This window comes from Podarcis vaucheri (assembly GCF_965113315.1).
Source record: "Podarcis vaucheri genome assembly, chromosome: 10".
Taxonomy (NCBI): Eukaryota; Metazoa; Chordata; class Lepidosauria; order Squamata; family Lacertidae; genus Podarcis; species Podarcis vaucheri.
Genome location: NC_138748.1, coordinates 45,070,914 through 45,090,068, shown reverse-complemented (window position 1 = coordinate 45,090,068; position 19,155 = coordinate 45,070,914). Strand labels below are relative to the sequence as shown.

Here is a 19,155-nt window from a genome sequence, read left to right as displayed (position 1 = left end):
GCCATTGGAGACTGATGTTTCAAGTCTACATTGTGGTTTTACACCCCCCCCCCAGCTCTGCCCCAGCATCAGCAAACATAGAACAACAAATGGTTTAGAACGAAAGAATGATCTGTAAATTTAGATTACAGTATATTAATTTGCTCCAGTGAGCTTATGGCTAGTGACCAAAGGCCCAGAATCACACCAAAAGAAAGTGAATTGAAAATTCATTAAAAATTATTGGCAAATTGTGGAAAGTTGTAAATAGTAATGAAAGCTAACTATATAAAAATGCTTACATTAATGAATGAAACAAGTACTGTGAGGCTACTATGAGCACTAAACAAAGGAAATATATGAAGAAATTATAAACGAAAAATGAAATACAAGAAAACAATTATCCTTCTAAACACCCTCCCTACAGTCCTGTTAACCGAAAAGCAATAGGAAAGTTTCATTCTCTTATAAAGGCATTCTAAAACAATGTAGGAAAAGTTACTTAAGATATTAAAGTAAGAGACAATGGGCTTCATGGAATAATGAGTCAAAGGTCCATATCTACCAGACTTGGTGTGGTGAGGTCAACCTGTTTCCACTGGAAGATTCTTGAGCAAAAATAATCCATGAGGATTAGGTAAAAAAAATAAAAAAGGAGAACCCTAAGAAAAATCTAGGCTCTATGAGATCTATCCTGACAGTACAAGTCCCCTCTTAGCACAGAAAATTTTCCCAAAGAAATGCAAAAAGCACAGATCTACTCTCTGTCTCCCAAGCTAGCACACCTTCAGGGAAGGTGCTGTTGTGGGAATAAAGATTAACCACGTAGGCTAAAAATTGTAAGACAACATTCAGAGAGAGAAAAGTGTCCTCCCCACTCTCCAATAAAATGCTCCAGTTCTTAAGGCGCCGAGGGCCTTCTGGCGGTTCCCTCATTGCGAGAAGTAAGGTTACAGGGAACGAGGGCCTTATCGGTAGGGGCGCCCACCCTGTGGAACACCCTCCCTTCAGATGTGAAGGAAATAAGTAGCTATCCTATCTTTAAAAGACATCTGAAGGCAGCCCTGTTCAGGGAAGTTTTTAACATTTAATGCTGTATTGTTTTTAATACTTGATTGGGAGCCGCCCAGAGTGACTGGGGAAACTCAGCCAGATGGGCGGGGTATAAATAATAAATTATTATTATATTATTATATTATTTCTCTAATATAAAATTCTTTCACATCAAACATTTTCCCACATTCTGATAGATTCTCCTTGACTTCTACCAAAATTCTGTGTCTTCTTTGTTTCTCATCCTTTCGTTGCAACTTGCCTTTCTTATCAAATCTAAGCCATAAATTCTGCCTGAGCTTGGAAGACCTAAGAAGATGCTAATATTGTACTGTACTTTCTTAAACTAGCGGCCCAAAACAAAGGCTTCTGTCTCTAAACAGGGATGAAAATACTGGTTAAAATAAAAATAAGCTTCTAATGTAGCAAATACAGAGTATAAAGGCAAACACTTGGACAATTATCAGACAACAAGGGAAAACATCACTCACCACAACCTTAGAGAGCCCATATCTTATATCTCCATGTTTCAGCTCATAACAGCTGCTTTCCAGTTTAATCAGAGACACAGGCAATGCTTAAAATCTGAACAAGAAGTATGTTGCATCAAAAGGTACCCCAAAATATAAGTGTATCAAGGTAATAAGATTGCTATTTCCCAATTAAACAGACATTCTGTGTTGTTCCAACAGAGGCTTCAATGTGTCACAGAGATAAATTATTTCATTTTTCTTAATTTTATTTGAAACAGGGAATAACCAAAATTCAGCTGTCAAGGAGCCCTTTTGGTGCTGCTACCAGAGAACTGTAAACCATTCAGTCACCCATCTTCAAAGGAAGAGATACAGCTCATGGCTATGTTTATCTCACAGTCTGTATGGTTGGGAAAAGGCTCTTGCGGCCTTCAGGCTAGGCATATGATTACCATGGCTTCGTAAAACCAAACTTTGGTTCATACACTATGAGTAGCTGCTCTTTCTATATAGCAATCAAGAAAAGAAGCCTGAACAGGAGCTTATTAACATACCTTGCCTAAACCCTGCTTATTCACTTGCCAAAATGGCTTCCTCTTATTACTCGTTAGTTTAATATGCAGGCGCTTTGCATAAAGTTTCCCAATTACACATAACAAACTAATTGGGCAATAATTTTCTGGGTAAGCTTCAGAGCCTTTCTGTCTGTATAATAAAATCAGAAGGATGTTGTCAGGCTGCAGTTTACATGGCTGCTGATAGGCAGCTGCACAAATGGCAGCAGGATGACAGAGCAGGAGGTAGGTGACCTAGAGTCAGAAATCATCTTGCTCCTCTACTGCTTTTCTTCTTTTTTTTTTTTTTTGCAAGTAAATTTTTATTCAGAATTTGTAAAAGAAAAAAAAAAGGACAAACAAATACAAAAATAGACATTTTAACATAAATTATTCATCCTATTTTCATGCTATACAAAAAGTAAGCATACAATCATACAAAAAAAATAATATAAGCATTAGGCTCTACTTAGCCTTTGACTTCCCTCCACCCTTTTGGTAAGTATCAAATAAATCCCGGATTGCGTAATTAGTTTATTAAAGTTTATACTTATTAGCTGATAAAGTTTTTCTAATACCGCCAGTTCCTCCTATATATCCGTTCCAATATATTTCCAAAATTTACTCCAATTTTTTTGAAATTTCTGGTCGTCTTGGTCTCGTATTCTGCCTGTTAATCTATCTAGCTCGGCATAGTTAATCATTTTGACCTGCCAGTCACTTACGTTAGGTATATTTTCTGTTTTCCAGTTTTGTGCCAGCATAATTCTTGCGGCTGTGGTGGCATAGAGAAAAATTTTTTTATCTTCATTTTTTATTTCCTTACCCATAATTCCCAGCAAAAAGGCCTCAGGTCTTTTGGGAAAAGTATATTTAAAAACTTTTTTAAGTTCATTATAAATTGCTTCCCAAAAAACCTTCACCTTGTTGCATTGCCACCACATATGGTAGAGGTCTCCCTCCACTTCACCACATTTCCAGCATGTCTTATTTTCTGATCTATAGATTTTAGCTAATTTTGCCGGCGTGAGATACCATCTATAGAGCATTTTCCAGACATTTTCTCTCAAACTCGTACAGGCCGTAAATTTAATATCTCTATTCCACAATTTCAACCACTTTTCAAACTCGATGTTATAGCCGAAGTCAATTGCCCATTTAATCATTGCCTCTTTGACTTCCTCGTCTTTTGTATGCCATTCCAGTAATATGTTGTATAATTTAGACAATGTTTTGTTTTTACCTTCTATTATTTCTATATTGAATTTTGATTTCTTGTCCTCAAAGCCCATTTTTCTTTTATCTTGCTTTAACATATCATTCACCTGATGATACTGTAACCAACCGGTGAATTGATCCTTTATTTCCTCATAAGGTTTAAGTTTAAGCCCTTGTTCTGATTTTCTTACCAAATCTTCGTAAGTGGCTGTCTTCCCTTCCATGTTGGTTTTTTTTTTTGTTAAGACCTCTACCGGTGAGATCCACCATGGTGTTTTTCTTTCAAGAAGGTTCTTATTTCTTTCCCAGACCTGATATATTGGTCCCCTGAAAATATGATTTAAGAAAGCCCTGTGGACTTTCACCTTCTCATACCAGAGATATGCGTGCCACCCGTACCAATTATTGAAACCTTCTAAATCCAACAGGTCTCTGTTCTCCAGTTTTATCCAATCTTTTAGCCAAAGTAGGCACGCTGCTTCATAATATAAACTCAAATCTGGGAGAGCAAAACCTCCTCTTTCCTTTTTATCAGTTAATATTTTCATTTTAATCCTTGGTCTTTTCCCCTGCCAGATGAATTTCATCAGGGTTCTCTGCCATTCTTTACATTGTTTTAAACCTTTAATAACTGGAAGAGTTTGAAATAGAAACAACATTCTCGGCAAAACATTCATTTTAACCACTGCTATCCTTCCTAAAAAGGAAAATTTCATCCTCTCCCATATTTCCAGATCTTTCTTTATTTTTTTCCATGTAACTTCATAATTATCTTTATATAGGTTTATGTTTTTTGCCGTGATCCACACTCCCAAATATTTCACTTTTTTCACCACCATGATTTCCACTTTTTGTTCTAGATCTTTCGTTTCTTCCTTAGTTAGATTTTTAACCAGCATTTTAGTTTTATTCTTATTTACCTTAAAACCTGCCACCTCTCCAAATTCCTCAATTTTTTGTAATGCTTCTTTTACACTATCTTGTGGATCTTCCAAAGTCAGAACAATATCGTCGGCGAAGGCTTTAATTTTAAATTCCTTCTTTCCTACTCTAATTCCTTTCACTTCTGTTGCCTCCCTCAGTCTCTTATTAAGTACTTCCAAAATTATAATAAATAATAAGGGGGACAGGGGGCAACCTTGTCTGGTCCCTTTATAAATGTTAAAATATTCTGTTGTATTATTATTTATCACCAGCTTTGCTTTCTGTTCTTTGTATATTGCTTCTATGCCTCTTCTAAATTTTTCGCCAATTCCCATCCTCTCCAAAACCTTCTTTAGGAAGTTCCAGGAAACATTGTCAAATGCCTTTTCGGCGTCTATGAAAACCAGTGCAGCTTTTCTGTCTATTTTCATGTCCAAATATTCAATAATGTCAATCAAATTCCTTACATTATCCCGTAATTGTCTCCCTGGGAGAAATCCTGTTTGGTCACCATGGATTTTATTAATCAAGACCTTCTTTAATCTTTCCGCCATTATATCTGCAAATAGCTTATAATCATTATTTAATAATGAGATTGGCCTATAGTTCTTTACTTCCATAGTGTCCACCTCTTTTTTAGGAATCAAGGTAACATAGGCTTCCTTCCAGGTATCAGGTATCTTTCCTTCTCTCAATATATTGTTCATAACCTCTCCCAGCACTGGTGATATTTGGTTAATTAATATTTTATAATATTTGGCTGGAAGACCGTCCGGTCCCGGCGCCTTCTCAGCTTTCATCTTTTTGATAGCCTTTTTTATCTCTTCCTGTGTTATTATCTCATCTAGTGCTGCTCTTTCATCTTCTACAATTTGTTCCAGATGGTGTTTTTGCAAAAATTGATCTATTTCTTGTTCTGTTTCCTCTCCTCTTTTATATAAATCCTTATAATATCTTTGGAATATTCTTTTTATTTCCTTTGGTTCTTCCATAATCATATCTCCTTCTTTTATTTTGCTGATCATACTCAGCTTCTTCCTTTCTCTCAGCTGCCACGCTAGATATTTCCCTATCTTATTTGCGGACTCAAAGTTCTTTTGATTCATCCTCTTAATTTTCCACTCTATCTCTTGGTTAATTATTGTGGCAAATTTAGCTTGTAATATTCTTAAGTTCTGTTTTAAACTCTCTTCACTAGGGTTAGCAGTTAATTTTCTTTCATTTTCCATAATCTGTGTTAAAATCTGCTCTTTCTTTTTTTCTTTTTCTTTTCTTAGTTGGCTATTTTTCTGAATCAAAAAACCCCTCATGACCGCTTTTCCTGCGTCCCACACCGTCTCTATGGAAGTTTCTCCATTTAAGTTCCACCTAAAGTATTCTTCAATTGTTTCTATAGCCTTATTTACTATCTTTTGATCATTAAATAAATATTCATTCATTCTCCATCTGGCTGTTTTAACCTCTCTACCTTTTAACTCCATGGAAACCGCACTATGATCAGATAGAGTTCGAGGCCAAATTTCGGACTTAATTAAGTTCTGTACCAATTCCCTCGAGACCCAAATACTGTCTATCCTCCCCCAGCTCTGATTCGGATTTGAAAAAAAGGTGAATTGTTTTACAGTAGGATTTTTAAATCTCCAAGCATCCGTCAATCCCAAATTATTTACCATGTCAAAGAAAGATCGTGGTAATTTACCTTCTTTCCCATCTTGTCTTTTTGTTAATCTATCCATGTTCGGCATCACCACCCCATTAAGATCTCCCATCAATATCATTTTCTGATCCATCCATTCCGTTAATATATTATCTAATTCCAAAAAGAAAGCTGATTTTTTCTCATTCGGGGCATATATTCCAACCACAACTATTTTTTCTCCATGAAGGACCATCTGCACCACCACTACTCTCCCATGTTCATCTTTGTACAGTAATTGCGGGTCATATTTTTCCTTTATATAAATTACTACCCCTCTTTTCTTAACCTTGTCGGAGGTCACAAATTCCAATCCCAATCTCTTATTACTTAATACCCTCTTGTGTTTTCTTATTACATGCGTTTCTTGAAGACAAATTAAATCCCAATTCTTTTTCAGCAATACATGCGCAATCTGATTCCTCTTATTTTTATTGTTCAAACCATTCACATTCCAGCTTATTATTTTTAAAGCCATCTATTAAACTATTCTAGCTAATTTAACTAGATTAAATAGAAACTACTGTTCCTTGCTTTCCTCCTCTCTACTGCTTTTCTTCTAACAGTGATGCTGTTGTTTTGGTCTCTGACAGCAGGATCAGAGGCCAAGGAGGGTGGAAGTGGCAATAGAGTAAGACAAGGTGCAGTTTAGGCGAGCTGGAAGGGTGGGTTTGGCAAGGTGTAAAGGCAGGTGGTAGGATTTTCCAAGGAGTAAAAGGAAGGAAGGGGGTTTGGTGAGGTGTAAAGGGAAGGAGGATGGAGTTGGCCAAGTATAAAGAGGGTGGAGATTGTTACAGAAAGAGTAGGTGATAGGGTTGGCTAGTGAAATAAGTAGGAGCAGCAGCCCCTAGTTTTAAACATGTGGACAATTACTGCAGTGATCCAAGCCTCAGCACTCGTCCTATTAAATCAGTACGGTGGTGCCTCGGGTTACATACGCTTCAGGTTACAGACGCTTCAGGTTACAGACTCCACTAACCCAGAAATAGTACCTTGGGTTAAGAACTTTGCTTCAGGATGAGAACAGAAATCATGCTCTGGTGGCACAGTGGCACCAGGAGGCCTCATTTGCTAAAGTGGTGCTTTAGATTAAGGACAGTTTCAGGTTAAGAACGGACCTCCAGAATGAATTAAGCACTCAACCCGAGGTACCACTGTATATGTAAATACAGCTACCAGCAGAAGAGACCACAGGGTAACATTAAATTCCAAAAATTATGGTGGTATAGAATCTATTCCCAGTGCTTTTCTATTTCTTAACTGGCAGTCAACTAATGACTCCCCTTTGTGAAGCTTGTTTCACCTGGATGGACATGGAAGTGTACCACTTTCTACAAAGAGAGATGCTCTTATTATGAGTTGAGCCAAATTGGCAGGTAACAATGTACACCCAGCAGCTCCCATTGCATTTCCAGCAGAGAGATTATTAGTAAATCCCAGCATTCTGGGCAAATGGGAACTGACTGTGTGATTTTGCAAATTCAGACATAACAATTGCCCAGGGATTGAGCAATGTTTGGAGGCTGAATTCCCCAAGCAAAGCTGGAAAGCTTTTTGCACCTTGATGAGGATGGTACATGTCAGATATTTCACCCTCAGCTGAGTCTGCTCTGTAAATCACCAGGGAGTTTTGAGCTCTCCAGATCTCATGGCCTAAAGCCTTTTTCTCTCCCAATTATCTTATTGAAACCAATGTGGGTTGGGTGGTATTTATCAGAGAATATTTACGGGGGGAGGAGGAAAATGTTCAGAATGCATATTTTTAAAAGCTGTTGGGTGATCTCATAATTTCCCATCTGCTGAAGCGAGGGCGGGGTGTGGGGATTTGTGTAAGATTCTTGGCTGCCAAGCCATCAGAAAGATTGAAAGATGCCAGGTAATATTAATCATGTGAAATGTCAACGTCTGGAGTGGGGGGAAAGCGGGGGGGGGGAGAGAAAAGCACTCTCTGCTTTTGCAATATGTGAGTCTACTTAGGTAAAGGGTAAAGGGACCCCTGACCATTAGATCCAGTCGTGACCGACTCTGGGGTTGTGGCGCTCATCTCGCTTTATTGGCCAAGGGAGCCGGCATACAGCTTCCGGGTCATGTGGCCAGCATGACTAAGCCACTTCTGGCGAACCAGAGCAGCACACAGAAACGCCGTTTACCTTCCCGCCGGAGCGGTACCTATTTATCTACTTGCACTTTGATGTACTTTCAAACTGCTAGGTTGGCAGGAGCAGGGACCGAGCAACAGGAGCTCACCCCGTCGCGGGGATTCGAACCACCGACCTTCTGATTGGTAAGTCCTAGGCTCTTTGGTTTAACCCACAGCGCCACCCACGTCCCTTGTGTGAGTCTACTTAGATGGGATTAATTTCATTCATTGACAGTTGCACACATTTATCTAAGGAGATCAAAAGCCGTCAGTTATTAAAGCATCAGAAAATCCAGTGTCTGAGACTTTCACCAGCTAAGGTAAAAGAAGACTGCTTCACAAGCTCATGCCCAACTTGTTAGAAGCTTTATTGGTTTGTTGTGGATCATTTGAGGACTTATGAGATGCATCCTGTCCCCATCTTTGCAGAGGTTCCCCTGGTATCTGAAATAGTAATAGAATCACAGAAATGTAGAGTTGGAAAGAGCCCAAAGGACCATCTAGCCTAACCCCCACTATGCAGGAATCACAGCTAAACAATCCCTGACAGACAGCCAGCCAGCCAGCCAACCTCTCTTTAAAAACCTCCAATGAAGGAGAGTCCATCACCTTCCAAGGTAGTCCGTTCTACTGTTGAACAGCTCTTACCATCAGGAAGTTCTTTCTAATGATTAGTTAGAATCCCCATTCTTGTAATTTGAGCCCATTGGTTTGGGCCCTGCCCCCTGCAGCAGCAGCAGAAAACCAGCTTGCTCCTCCTACATGCGACAGCTCTTCAGATATTTGAAGACGGCTCTCATATCACCTCTCATATTCTTCTCTTCTCCACACTAAACACATCCAACTCCCTCAACTGTTCCTCAGTCACACAATGTGCTGGAGTTTCGGAAGCTTAACAGAGCTTGCAAAGTGTGGGATGTGATAAGAATATGTGATAATTAAGAACATGATGCCCCTGGGTAAATCTCAGCTTAGCCACAAACTCATTAGGCGGTTTTAGTAAAGCCACCATCTCTTCACCTCAGTCATATTATGGGAATAATAATGGTGACTTATGTTGACGGTTTGGTCTAAAGATTACGGATAATAAGTAATACTGTCAAGTCTTACAGGGTTGTTCTACAGCAGGGTTTAGGAGCCTGTGGCCATGCAGATTCTGTTGGGCTCCAGTTCCTATCAGCCAAAGGGTCAAAGGCAATGGGAGTTAAAGTGAGCAACTTCTGCAGAGCCACAGGTCTCTCTCATCCCACCCCATTCTAAAAATTAGTGTCAGGGCCGGCCCAGTCATTAGATGGGGTGAGACCACTGCCTCAGGTGGCAGAAGCCCCCAAGGTGGCCCTCCCATGGATGCCCCACTTGCCCTGCTCTCTCCAGCGGGGGGGGGGGGAGAAGCGTTGTCTGCTTTGGCGCCAGTTTCAGTGGAGATTTTGCTGATTTTGGCTGAGATCTCACTGAAATCGCCTGAAATCTTACAACGTGCACAATATCTCACCCAAAATTGATGCTGCTTCTCCTCCAGCCGTGGAGACGGCAAGGCAGGCAGTGAAGGCAGTGGTGGCAGGGCAGATGATGTAGGCAGCAGCAACAGGGGCAGCAGGGCAGGACAGCACTTCCTGTTTTGCCTGAAGCATTGAAATGGAACATGCCACTCCAGCACAAGCTCTGCCCAGAGGTCAGAACTGCAAAATTGTGTACAGACATGCACAGGCGTTCCATCTATGCCAAGCCCCCCCAGATTTCAGTGAAGGTCCCGGCCCCCTCCAAGTTCTGTGGCATCGCAGCGCGCACACCGCAGGCTGTCTGCACGACACATCAGCATGCCCCGTGATGTGCATGAGTAATGTCAGCGCACTGCAGGGCATGCTGCCATCATGTGTGCACACTACAGGGCGTGCACACACAGCGTGGTGGTGTCATGTGGCCCCGGGCCCCCTCAATCATGGGGGCAAGATGGACATGAATAAATTCAGCACTGAATCTAATGGACTGAATCTACACACATTAAGCAATATTAAGCAGTTGGTCCCTTACCTTTCTCGCCCTGACCTGGCCACAGTGATCCATATGATGGTCACTTCCAGGCTTGATTATTGTAACTCGCTCTATGCAGGCTGCCCTTGAAGCTGACCCAGAAACTCCAGCGGTTGCAGAATGCTGCGGCGAGGCTCCTTACAGGGCCCTTGCCACAGGATCACATTCATCCAGTGCTTTACCAACTGCACTGGCTCCCGGCGGAGTACAGGGTCAGGTTTAAGGTGCCGGTTTTGACCTTTAAAGCCCTATGTGGCCTAGGACCCATGTACCTATGGGACCGCCTCTCCTGGTATGCCCTGCGGAGGACCTTAAGGTCCACAAATGACAACATTTTGAAGGTCCTAAGTGGCAAGGTGGTTAGATTGGTCTCAACTAGGGTCAGGACTTTTTCAGTACTGGCCCCGACTTGCTGGAACGCTCTGTCACAAGAGACTAGGGCCCTGCGGGACTTGACATCTTTCTGCAGGGCCTGCAAGACAGAGCTGTTCCGTCTGACCCTTATGTTTCCCTCCCCTTATGGTTTTGATCTATGGGCTACTTTTAAAATGAGGCTGCATTTTCCCCCTGTTATGTTTTTACTGTAATTTTACTGGTGTTAGCCACCCTGAGCCTCGCTCTGGCCAGGGCGGGTGGGTTTTAATAAAATTTATTATTATTATTATTATTATTATTATTATTATTATTATTATTATTATTACAGTTGTTGTGAGACATAGGTAGCCTTCTGTCTAGAATTGAGCTTTGAGAGGGTGTCCCCCCCCCATTATTTGAGGAGAAGTCAGATTGGCTGGCCCCTCCACATTGGTGTTCTATTGCAGGTCTATTCTGTATTAGTGATGGATTTATTCTGCTTTAGCTTGCTTTGTGATGCTACCATATTATTGATGTCTGGAGAGGTTCTAAGCACTACAAAACTGGGACTGAAACATACCAGAACATTTGTGGTATGTTATGGGATCTCAACATTTGTGGTATGTTATAGGGACGCGGGTGGTGCTGTGGGTAAAACCTCAGCGCCTAGGACTTGCCGATCGCATGGTCGGCGGTTTGAATCCCTGCGGCGGGGTGCACTCCCGTTGCTCGGTCCCAGCGCCTGCCAACCTAGCATTCGAAAGCACCCCCGGGTGCAAGTAGATAAATAGGGACCGCTTACTAGCGGGAAGGTAAATGGCATTTCCGTGTGCTGCACTGGCTTGCCAGAGCAGCTTCGTCATGCTGGCCACGTGACCCGGAAGTGTCTGCGGACAGCACTGGCTCCTGGCCTATAGAGTAAGATGAGCGCACAACCCTAGAGTCTGTCAAGACTGGCCCGTACGGGCAGGGGTACCTTTACCTTTACCTTTATGGGATCTCAGCAGGACATTGCAGAGTATGCATTGAATGGAAATGGTCTGGTATGACCAGCCCAAATCTTTTGCAGGCACAAGCTGTATTGAAAGCAGGATCACGTGTGACTGCTGCGATAGCCTCATAAGCACAAATCATGAATGAGCAAGAAAAAGGATATGGGGGGGTGCAAGTCAGTGGAGATAAAAGAGATGGGAGCTTTTAACAAATAAAGCAACAAGCACAATTTTAATTAGATAATCATACGAGGCACTTGGAAAGACTCCCCAAAGCTCACTCCGCTTTCACCCTGGAGGGTGGCAAGAGCTCATTTCACTTATGTTCCTAAATACGGGTTGTATCTGGTTGTAATCATGCTCAGAATAGACCCGCTGAAATTAATGGACACGAATAAGGTAGCTCCATTGATTTCAATGGGTCTACTTTGAGGAGGACTTAGCTGGATACAACCCTGTGTCTGTAGGAAGCCCAGGACCACACCGGATGCAAACTTTTGTTGAAACATGCACCAAATGGACTCTTTACTTGCCCACTGTCACCCTAGTATCAACCTAATCAGAAATAAGATGCTAATCTCTAAGAAGAAACCGGCAGAAATTAGTCATGGTTAATGGGATTTCAGATAGTCTCAATTAAGGCTGCAAGCAGGGAGCCAACTGGGTGAAAAATGAGGACAGAAAAGAAAGAAAGGCTAGTGAGCAAATTAAACTCAGTATGATTTGTTTCGAAGAAAATGTGGTTAGGATTGTGCTGCATGTTCTGTTTTACGGCTTTCGGTGGGATAACTAATCAAAGTAATGGTTGCTTGTTTCTTTTCTCCCCTACCCTGAGAAGCGGTCTCAGAAGCTGCAATCAATAGTAAAATGGGGAGGAGGGACTGGTTAACCCATTCACTATTTGTCTGCTCAAAAGCCATCCACAAGCAGCTTTCCCTCTGGTGGGTAACAAAACTTGGGGTTCCCAGTTCGGAACAGGCAGTTTTGAGCAGGCAAGTGGCGGGGGGTGGGGTGGAGAATTAAGTGTCTCCTCTTTCTGCTGCTCTTCCACTCCTGATGCCAGCCTCCAAACCAGCTTTTCACTAAAAAGAAAGGTACACACAACTGCCTGTATACCATGGTTTAGCCCATCACATCTAATTTGAGCTGGATTGTGACCTCAGGTGAGTCCTTAAGGGGTTTAGTCATTACTACCACAAACCACATTGATCTGGGATTATGACCTGGGTCATAAAAACCAGAGCACTTCAGTGTGAATTAAGATCCAAAATCTTTAATAGGTATTTGATAAATCTTCCCCAAATCCAGTTAATATCTCACAGTCATAACACAACACATAGATTATAGTAATAATCTTATTTGAAATCCCTTCTCAAATTTCTGCAGAATCAATGGATTCTCTCTAACGTATGTCAGCATGCAGATAAAAAGTCTGTGGGGAAATCCAGTGAAAGTTTAGTAGTGTTAATTCCATTTGATTTCAGCGGGAGATAACCAATCATGTATTCAATTCCCCTTAAAAAACTTAAATGTGTTTAAATTTGGCTCTATGGGTCTGTTATTAAGAGGCTGTTTAAAATTAAATCAAACTAGTGTTTCACTTACTTGAATTTTGTTTTTTCTGAATTCTTCAGTAAAAGAACCCTTCTCGGTATCTCATGAGGAAACTCAGAGCAAAATTTCTAAAATAGCACAATGCCTGCACAAGATGCTCTGCCTGTGGTTGACTGGGTCAGGCGTTGTTCATTGCTTTCCCCCTGAAATATTAGTTGGGAATGGCAATAACCTGTCTTGCCAGCTTGCAAAGATCCTGGAATCTTAGAACTGGAAGGTGTCAAAGGATCATGCCCTGAGGCAGAACCATCCACCTATCAGGCTCCCGTTTAGACTGCAATCCTGCAAAGAAATTTAATAAATGATCATGATAAGTTACCTAGGAGTAAGCTCTATTGAAACCAGTGGGACTTTCTTCTAAATAAACATGCATAGAATCACCCTATACCAGGAGGAGAGAAATAGATTCCTCAGCACCTCCAGCATGATTGGCATGGGCATGGGCATTCTGCACAATGTGTGCCTGTCAGATTTCTTCTAGACACTCTGCAGACAAATCAATCACATGAACCACCAGGGCTTTCCACCATTAAGGGATCTTGCATGAGAGTGCTGTCTGAAAGGAATGAACCATCAGTGCTGCCTCTCAGTGATTGCCATGGACATATTTTAACTGTTTCACTGTCAAAAACGCAGCTCTACAAGACAGCCTATCACACTTGGATCTGAAAGACTGGGGCTCCGAAAGGACTGTTGTAAAAGTGAATGGCAGAAATTTGTATGCTTGAGTTCAACAGTTTTACATGCTATAGGCATGGTCATTAATAGCAAACAAGCATGGCTTTATCTTGAACTATGAATATACCCATCCATATAGCCCAGCTCACAAGCTGGCCAGGTGGAATCCAAGAGAGAAGTGCATTGCTTAATGCACCCTGACTGGGACTTACGTGAGCCATGGTTCAAATCATCTAGAGAACAACTGTCTCTGGAAAGGCATGAAGGTCAGCATCTGATGAGCTTCTTAGAGGAGAGAGTGTTCCATAAACTGGGTGTAAGGACCAAGAAGGTTCTCTCTCCAGTTAACTGCCTTACCTCAAATGGTGGTGGTTAGAGTGGGGCACTGAGAAGAGGGCTTTTGAAGATTATTATGAATGTCTGGGCAGGCTATGGCTTTACCCAATGACTATGTACTGTACCGGACGCGGGTGATGCTGTGGATTAAACCACAGAGCCTAGGACTTGCTGATCAGAACGTTGGCGGTTCGAATCCCTGTGACGCGGTGAGCTCCCATTGCTCGGTCCCTGCTCCTGCCAACCTAGCAGTTCGAAAGCATGTTAAAGTGCAAGTAGATAAATAGGTACCGCTCCAGTGGGAAGGTAAACGGCGTTTCCGTGTGCTGCTCTGGTTCGCCAGAAGCAGCTTAGTCATGCTGGCCACATGACCCGGAAGCTGTTCGCCGGCTCCCTCGGCCAATAAAGCAAGATGAGCGCCGCAAACCCCATGACTGGACCTAATGGTCAGGGGTCCCTTTACCTTTACCTATGTACTGTACCAGATCTCACAAATTCTAAAAGGAATTCAGCCTGGAAGTTCAACCAGTGTATAATTGCTGTACTAACCATCCAACCTTTGCTTTTTTAAAACAACAACAACAACCTCCCTGATGTATAACAGAAAGCAGGGATACAAACAGTGTCTTGCTAACTTCTGCCAGGATCCAGGACCACAGGAGGCTCTGAACCAGAGATTCAGTCTGGGCACAGCATTAAAGTCTGGCCAAAGGAGAAAACTGCAAGGCTGGTTGCAGATGTACATAAAAATACAGCAGTGAACCTACTGTAGAAGCGCACACATACAGTTTTCTGTTGGTACACATGCAGCCCCACAAATGTAAACTGTGAAAACAATAAAAGCATGTGTTTGCCAATATCCTTGACATGAATTCACTCATCAGAAAGGTGGGATTGGCTCCTTTGGGAGTGTGCACTCAGTGGCAAATAATATAACGTGCAAATTGCACCTCTCTGATTAGGAACCCTGATCTCAACATCAGCTAGTCAAAGCACATCCACAGAGCATGGGAGTTCAAAGCTCTTTCCTCCCTCTCCCTTTCTCATGCAGCCGTAAAGCAGAAAACATCTCTGTAGGGAAACATCAGCAGTAGCTCTTTGTGTGAGGTTTGCTCTCATCCATCTGTAATCAGGCAGGAGGCAGAAATCTGGGGCAAGGATTCCAAGATGAGTAATAAGAGAATCCTGGTGGTGTGGGGGGAGAGGTGGGGGGAAGGCCCTAGGGTCAATATCTTGAATGTACAGGGGTGTGAAATAATATCTAGCTTCATCAAACAACTTTCGAGATATTGTGATTTTTAAAAACCAAAGACAAAATGACCTAGTGGCAGAGCCACCAAGCATTTTACACTGGCCTACTAGTAATACCATGTGCAGTGCAGGAGTTGACAATGGAGTAGAACTATGTCTTTGACTTTAATAGAGTTCTTAACAGGAACAGAAGAAAATAATAAATGAATCCATTTCCAAGAATTTATGTTGTTGCCTTTATTAATCTGAGTAACTGGTGGGTATACGGATATCAAGCAATGCGGCATGAAAATAATAAAATTAATGTTTTAAGCAATTAATAACACAGAGACAGGAGTATGCTCGTGGGGAATTAAAGCAATAATTAGTTCAAAGAAAAACTGAATAGGATTTGGATCCCCTAATGCAGTATCAAATTTCATAAACTTCTACTATCAGGTGCTCTAATATGTAACATGCCCCCAGGTTTTTCGTAATACTGTATATAGTATTTCAACAGAAGAGAAGAAAACTCTGTCTCCCGAGAATTAATTAAAATGTGACTAGAAAGAAAATGTGCTCTGATGATAGGGACAGAATGGCTGTGGGGTGTGCGATGATAATCTGACCCAAGCATGTGTCTATTTGGCTTTTTGGTTTTTGTTTTATCTCAATATATGTTTGTTCACCTGCTTGTATGCACATTTCTGTACATATCCTATTTCTTTAACAGGTAATGTTTGTGAGCCATCAAAGAGATTGCTTACAGAGAGTACTAGAATGCAACTCACATGTATGTGCTCAGTGCAACAGCCAAGTACAGTGGTGCCTTGAGTTAAGTACTTAATTCGTTCTGGAGGTCCATTCTTAACCTGAAGACCACTTTAGCTAATGGGGCCTCCTGCCGCTGCCGTGCCGCCGCTGCACAATTTCTGTTCTCATCCTGAAGCAAAGTTCTTAACCCGAGGTACTATTTCTGGGTTAGTGGAGTCTGTAACCCGAAGCGTCTGTAACCCGAGGTACCACTGTATTCATCATCCCCTCATTACACACACACACACACACACACACACACACACACACAATCATCCTCCACCCTCCACCCCAAGTCCCAAACCTAGACACACATCTTACCCAGTTAAGGCCAAGTGATTTACCAGAATATACCACAGCTACGATTAAATGACATGAATTATTAAAATGCAATTTAAAAACAACAACCTTATGGGCAGCAGTAGAGGGGAACATGACTGTTCACAAACTAATAGCCTATCCTTAAGGGAGAAAGATTGCTCCCATATACAATTTAGGTGATGGTCTTCCGGGGGGAGGTAATTAAAAATATTGGCAATGTGTGTGCGACACACACACACACACACAGAGAGAGAGAGAGAGAGAGAGAGAGAGAGAAACCATGAACAAGGAGATGCAGTAGTAATAATGGAGAGAAACCTGCCTGGGACTGAGGGTATGTGTGCCCATCATCTTCTCTGCAGTATTTACCCTGAAGTTAATTTATTATAGCAAGATGAATTTGCCATCTGTCCTCTTGCTATGCTGGAAGTGGAGCTGCAGTTACTTCCTAGCAGATCTTGGTTTCCCTCTTGCGAGTCTCCCCTAACCACTGCTTATGAGTAGACTTTTAAGTGCCTGATATTATAACTCCTGATTACAGCAAAGGAGGTAAAAGTAACGTGTGCATAAGGCAGAGGGGAAGCAAAAGGATGGGGTAGTAAAGGAGAGGGAGAACCTATAAGGAACTGGCTTACGAAGAGCGGTGCATTTTCACTTTTTACCTCTATCTTGTCGATCCTGTCTTTCAGCGACCTGACAGCCTCCTCGAGCTCCTGAATCATGGCCGGCGAGTCCCAGGGCAGGTCGCCCATGGTGTCTTGCCTGGGGACGCCCCAGACGGAGGGGCTATCCTGGAAACTAAGTTCAAGGCCGTTCTCGCAGCGGCTCAGCTTGGTGGTCAGCTCCCGGATGGTCTCCTGGTCAATGAGGATCTGGTCTTTCTGCTGCTGCGCCGTCAGCCGCAGCTGCTCGGCCGTGCTCTGGAGGAAGAGCAGCTCTTCGCTGGCGGCGGCCGCCCCGGGGCTGTCCCCCTGCGGGCTCCCCTCCGACGGGCACTCGACGGTCAGCGGGGTGCACAGGAAGCGGCTGAAGAGCTGCTGGTGCTGCTGCGGCCGGGCGCTGGCCAGCAGGTCCAGCAGCGCGTCGTGGGGCCCCGCCGAGAAGCCCCCGTAGGGGCTCTCTCCAGCACCATGGAGAGCGCCCAGCGTCTTGTCGGCCGAGCCCGAGGCGGGCAGCAGGGCCGCGGCCGCGGCGTTGGAGCCATTGTCAGCACCTTGGAGAGCTCCTTTGCCGCCGGCCGCAGGGTAGACGCTCGCGATGATGCAAATGATTGCACCAAGGAAAGCCAGCATCCCTGCGGCCAGGAGCACCACCAGAAACTTCAGGGTGGCAGCTTCGAGGGCGACCCCAGCCAAGAGAAAGCAGCACCCCGAGCGGGGGAGCCGGGGGTGGGAGAGAGAAAAGGGGCGGGAGGGGAAAGCGGCACGAGGTGGGGGAGAGAGGAGCCGCGGAGCTGGAGAGAGAGAGAGAGAGGACGGGCTACTGGAGAAGCCCCGGCTTCCTTCTGCCACCTGAACCAAGGCTGTTGATTATATCTTGATTGGAGAGCGCGAGCGGGGACGTCATCGACTCTTCCTCTCCGGGCCCCTCCGGCGGCTGCCTCGTAACCCTTTCGGCGCCGGGAGGAGCGGAGGAAGGGCGCTGTTGGTGCTGCCTCGAAGAATCACCAGCTCTCTCGCTCTCTTTGTCACACACACGCACGCACACGATCCAGCAGGCATGTTTTTTACACTGGGGCGGGGAATGGAGGGAAATAGCAATCGTCCTGGGAGCACTTCTTCTTTGGGGAAAGGGGAATGAAACCGCGGTGCCCGGGATTGTTTCCCGTCGGATTGAGATGTGAAGAGAGCAGCGTAATGACGATCGAGAGCTGGCAGTGAAAGGGCGAGGAGGAAACATGAGAAAGTCACGTTTCCTAGTTGCTCTTTGCCCCTAGCCCTTCTCCAGCGAGAAAGGCTTGGTCCGTATGTGACCCTTTTAGCACTAGCCATACTTTCGGGTTAAGCGAGGCACAGGTTAGGTTGGAGGGGCTATAGAGACTGAGGGGGCTTTCAGTGCTCCGGTAAAGAGGCCAATCCCAGATTGATTTATTTCTATTTTTGCTAAAGGACCAACAAAATCACATCGGAGCTCCTTAACGATTCTTGAGTGAATATCAGCTCGAGCAACCCCTGTGGCACATTCCTTTTTGTCAATTGCATGTCTGTCACCTCTGTGTGAAATAGCTCTTCAGATGCAGTATCGGGGGAAATGCTTCAAGTGTGGATCTTTCTCCATCTCATGCAATTAAGAATGAGTCAAGGAGTTCTCTCACACTTTCCCTTTTGTCTGTGGTGCTTCTTTTCCACACCTTTGCCATCTAATAGTCCTTCTACCTCTCTGGCTGGTATCTGGTTTCTGACGTACTTTAATAAATTTCTATGATCCTTTGTTATATACTTCCTCGCCTGTTTTGCTTAACTTGTTGTAAATTTATGTTTGGTTTATCAGGATTAACATGTTTTAAAATTCTCCATTTTGGACAAGGTTGCCATTTTTAAAAATCTCAGTGCTTCAATTTAATTACAGTGGCATCCTTTTAGATGTGTTCTGAAATTTCTTCTAATTTGCGGAATATGTTTTATTTGAAATCTTACTTCCTAAACAGATCTTACCTTTCAGTGCTCTTCTAAATAGTTGATTCATTTGCTAGAACTTTGTGATTGAATATGAATGCACTGTATTTTTTTATAATTGTAAAATTATTATT

General features: G+C 43.2%; 1 protein-coding gene across 2 annotated transcripts in view; it reads right to left on the bottom strand.

Annotated features, from left to right (window-relative positions):
• NPTXR (neuronal pentraxin receptor) overlaps window positions 1–18,033 on the bottom strand; it is a 32,642-nt gene extending 14,609 nt beyond the window's left edge. The window contains exon 1 of one of the 2 annotated variants that reach the window (XM_082241160.1): window positions 17,069–18,033. In XM_082241160.1, the coding sequence (XP_082097286.1) occupies window positions 17,069–17,698 (630 nt within the window). In that variant the 5' untranslated portion in view covers window positions 17,699–18,033. The remainder of the gene's footprint in view (window positions 1–17,068) is intronic. The other variant, XM_082241159.1, reaches the window with a different exon arrangement.
• Window positions 18,034–19,155: the final 1,122 nt, after the last annotated feature.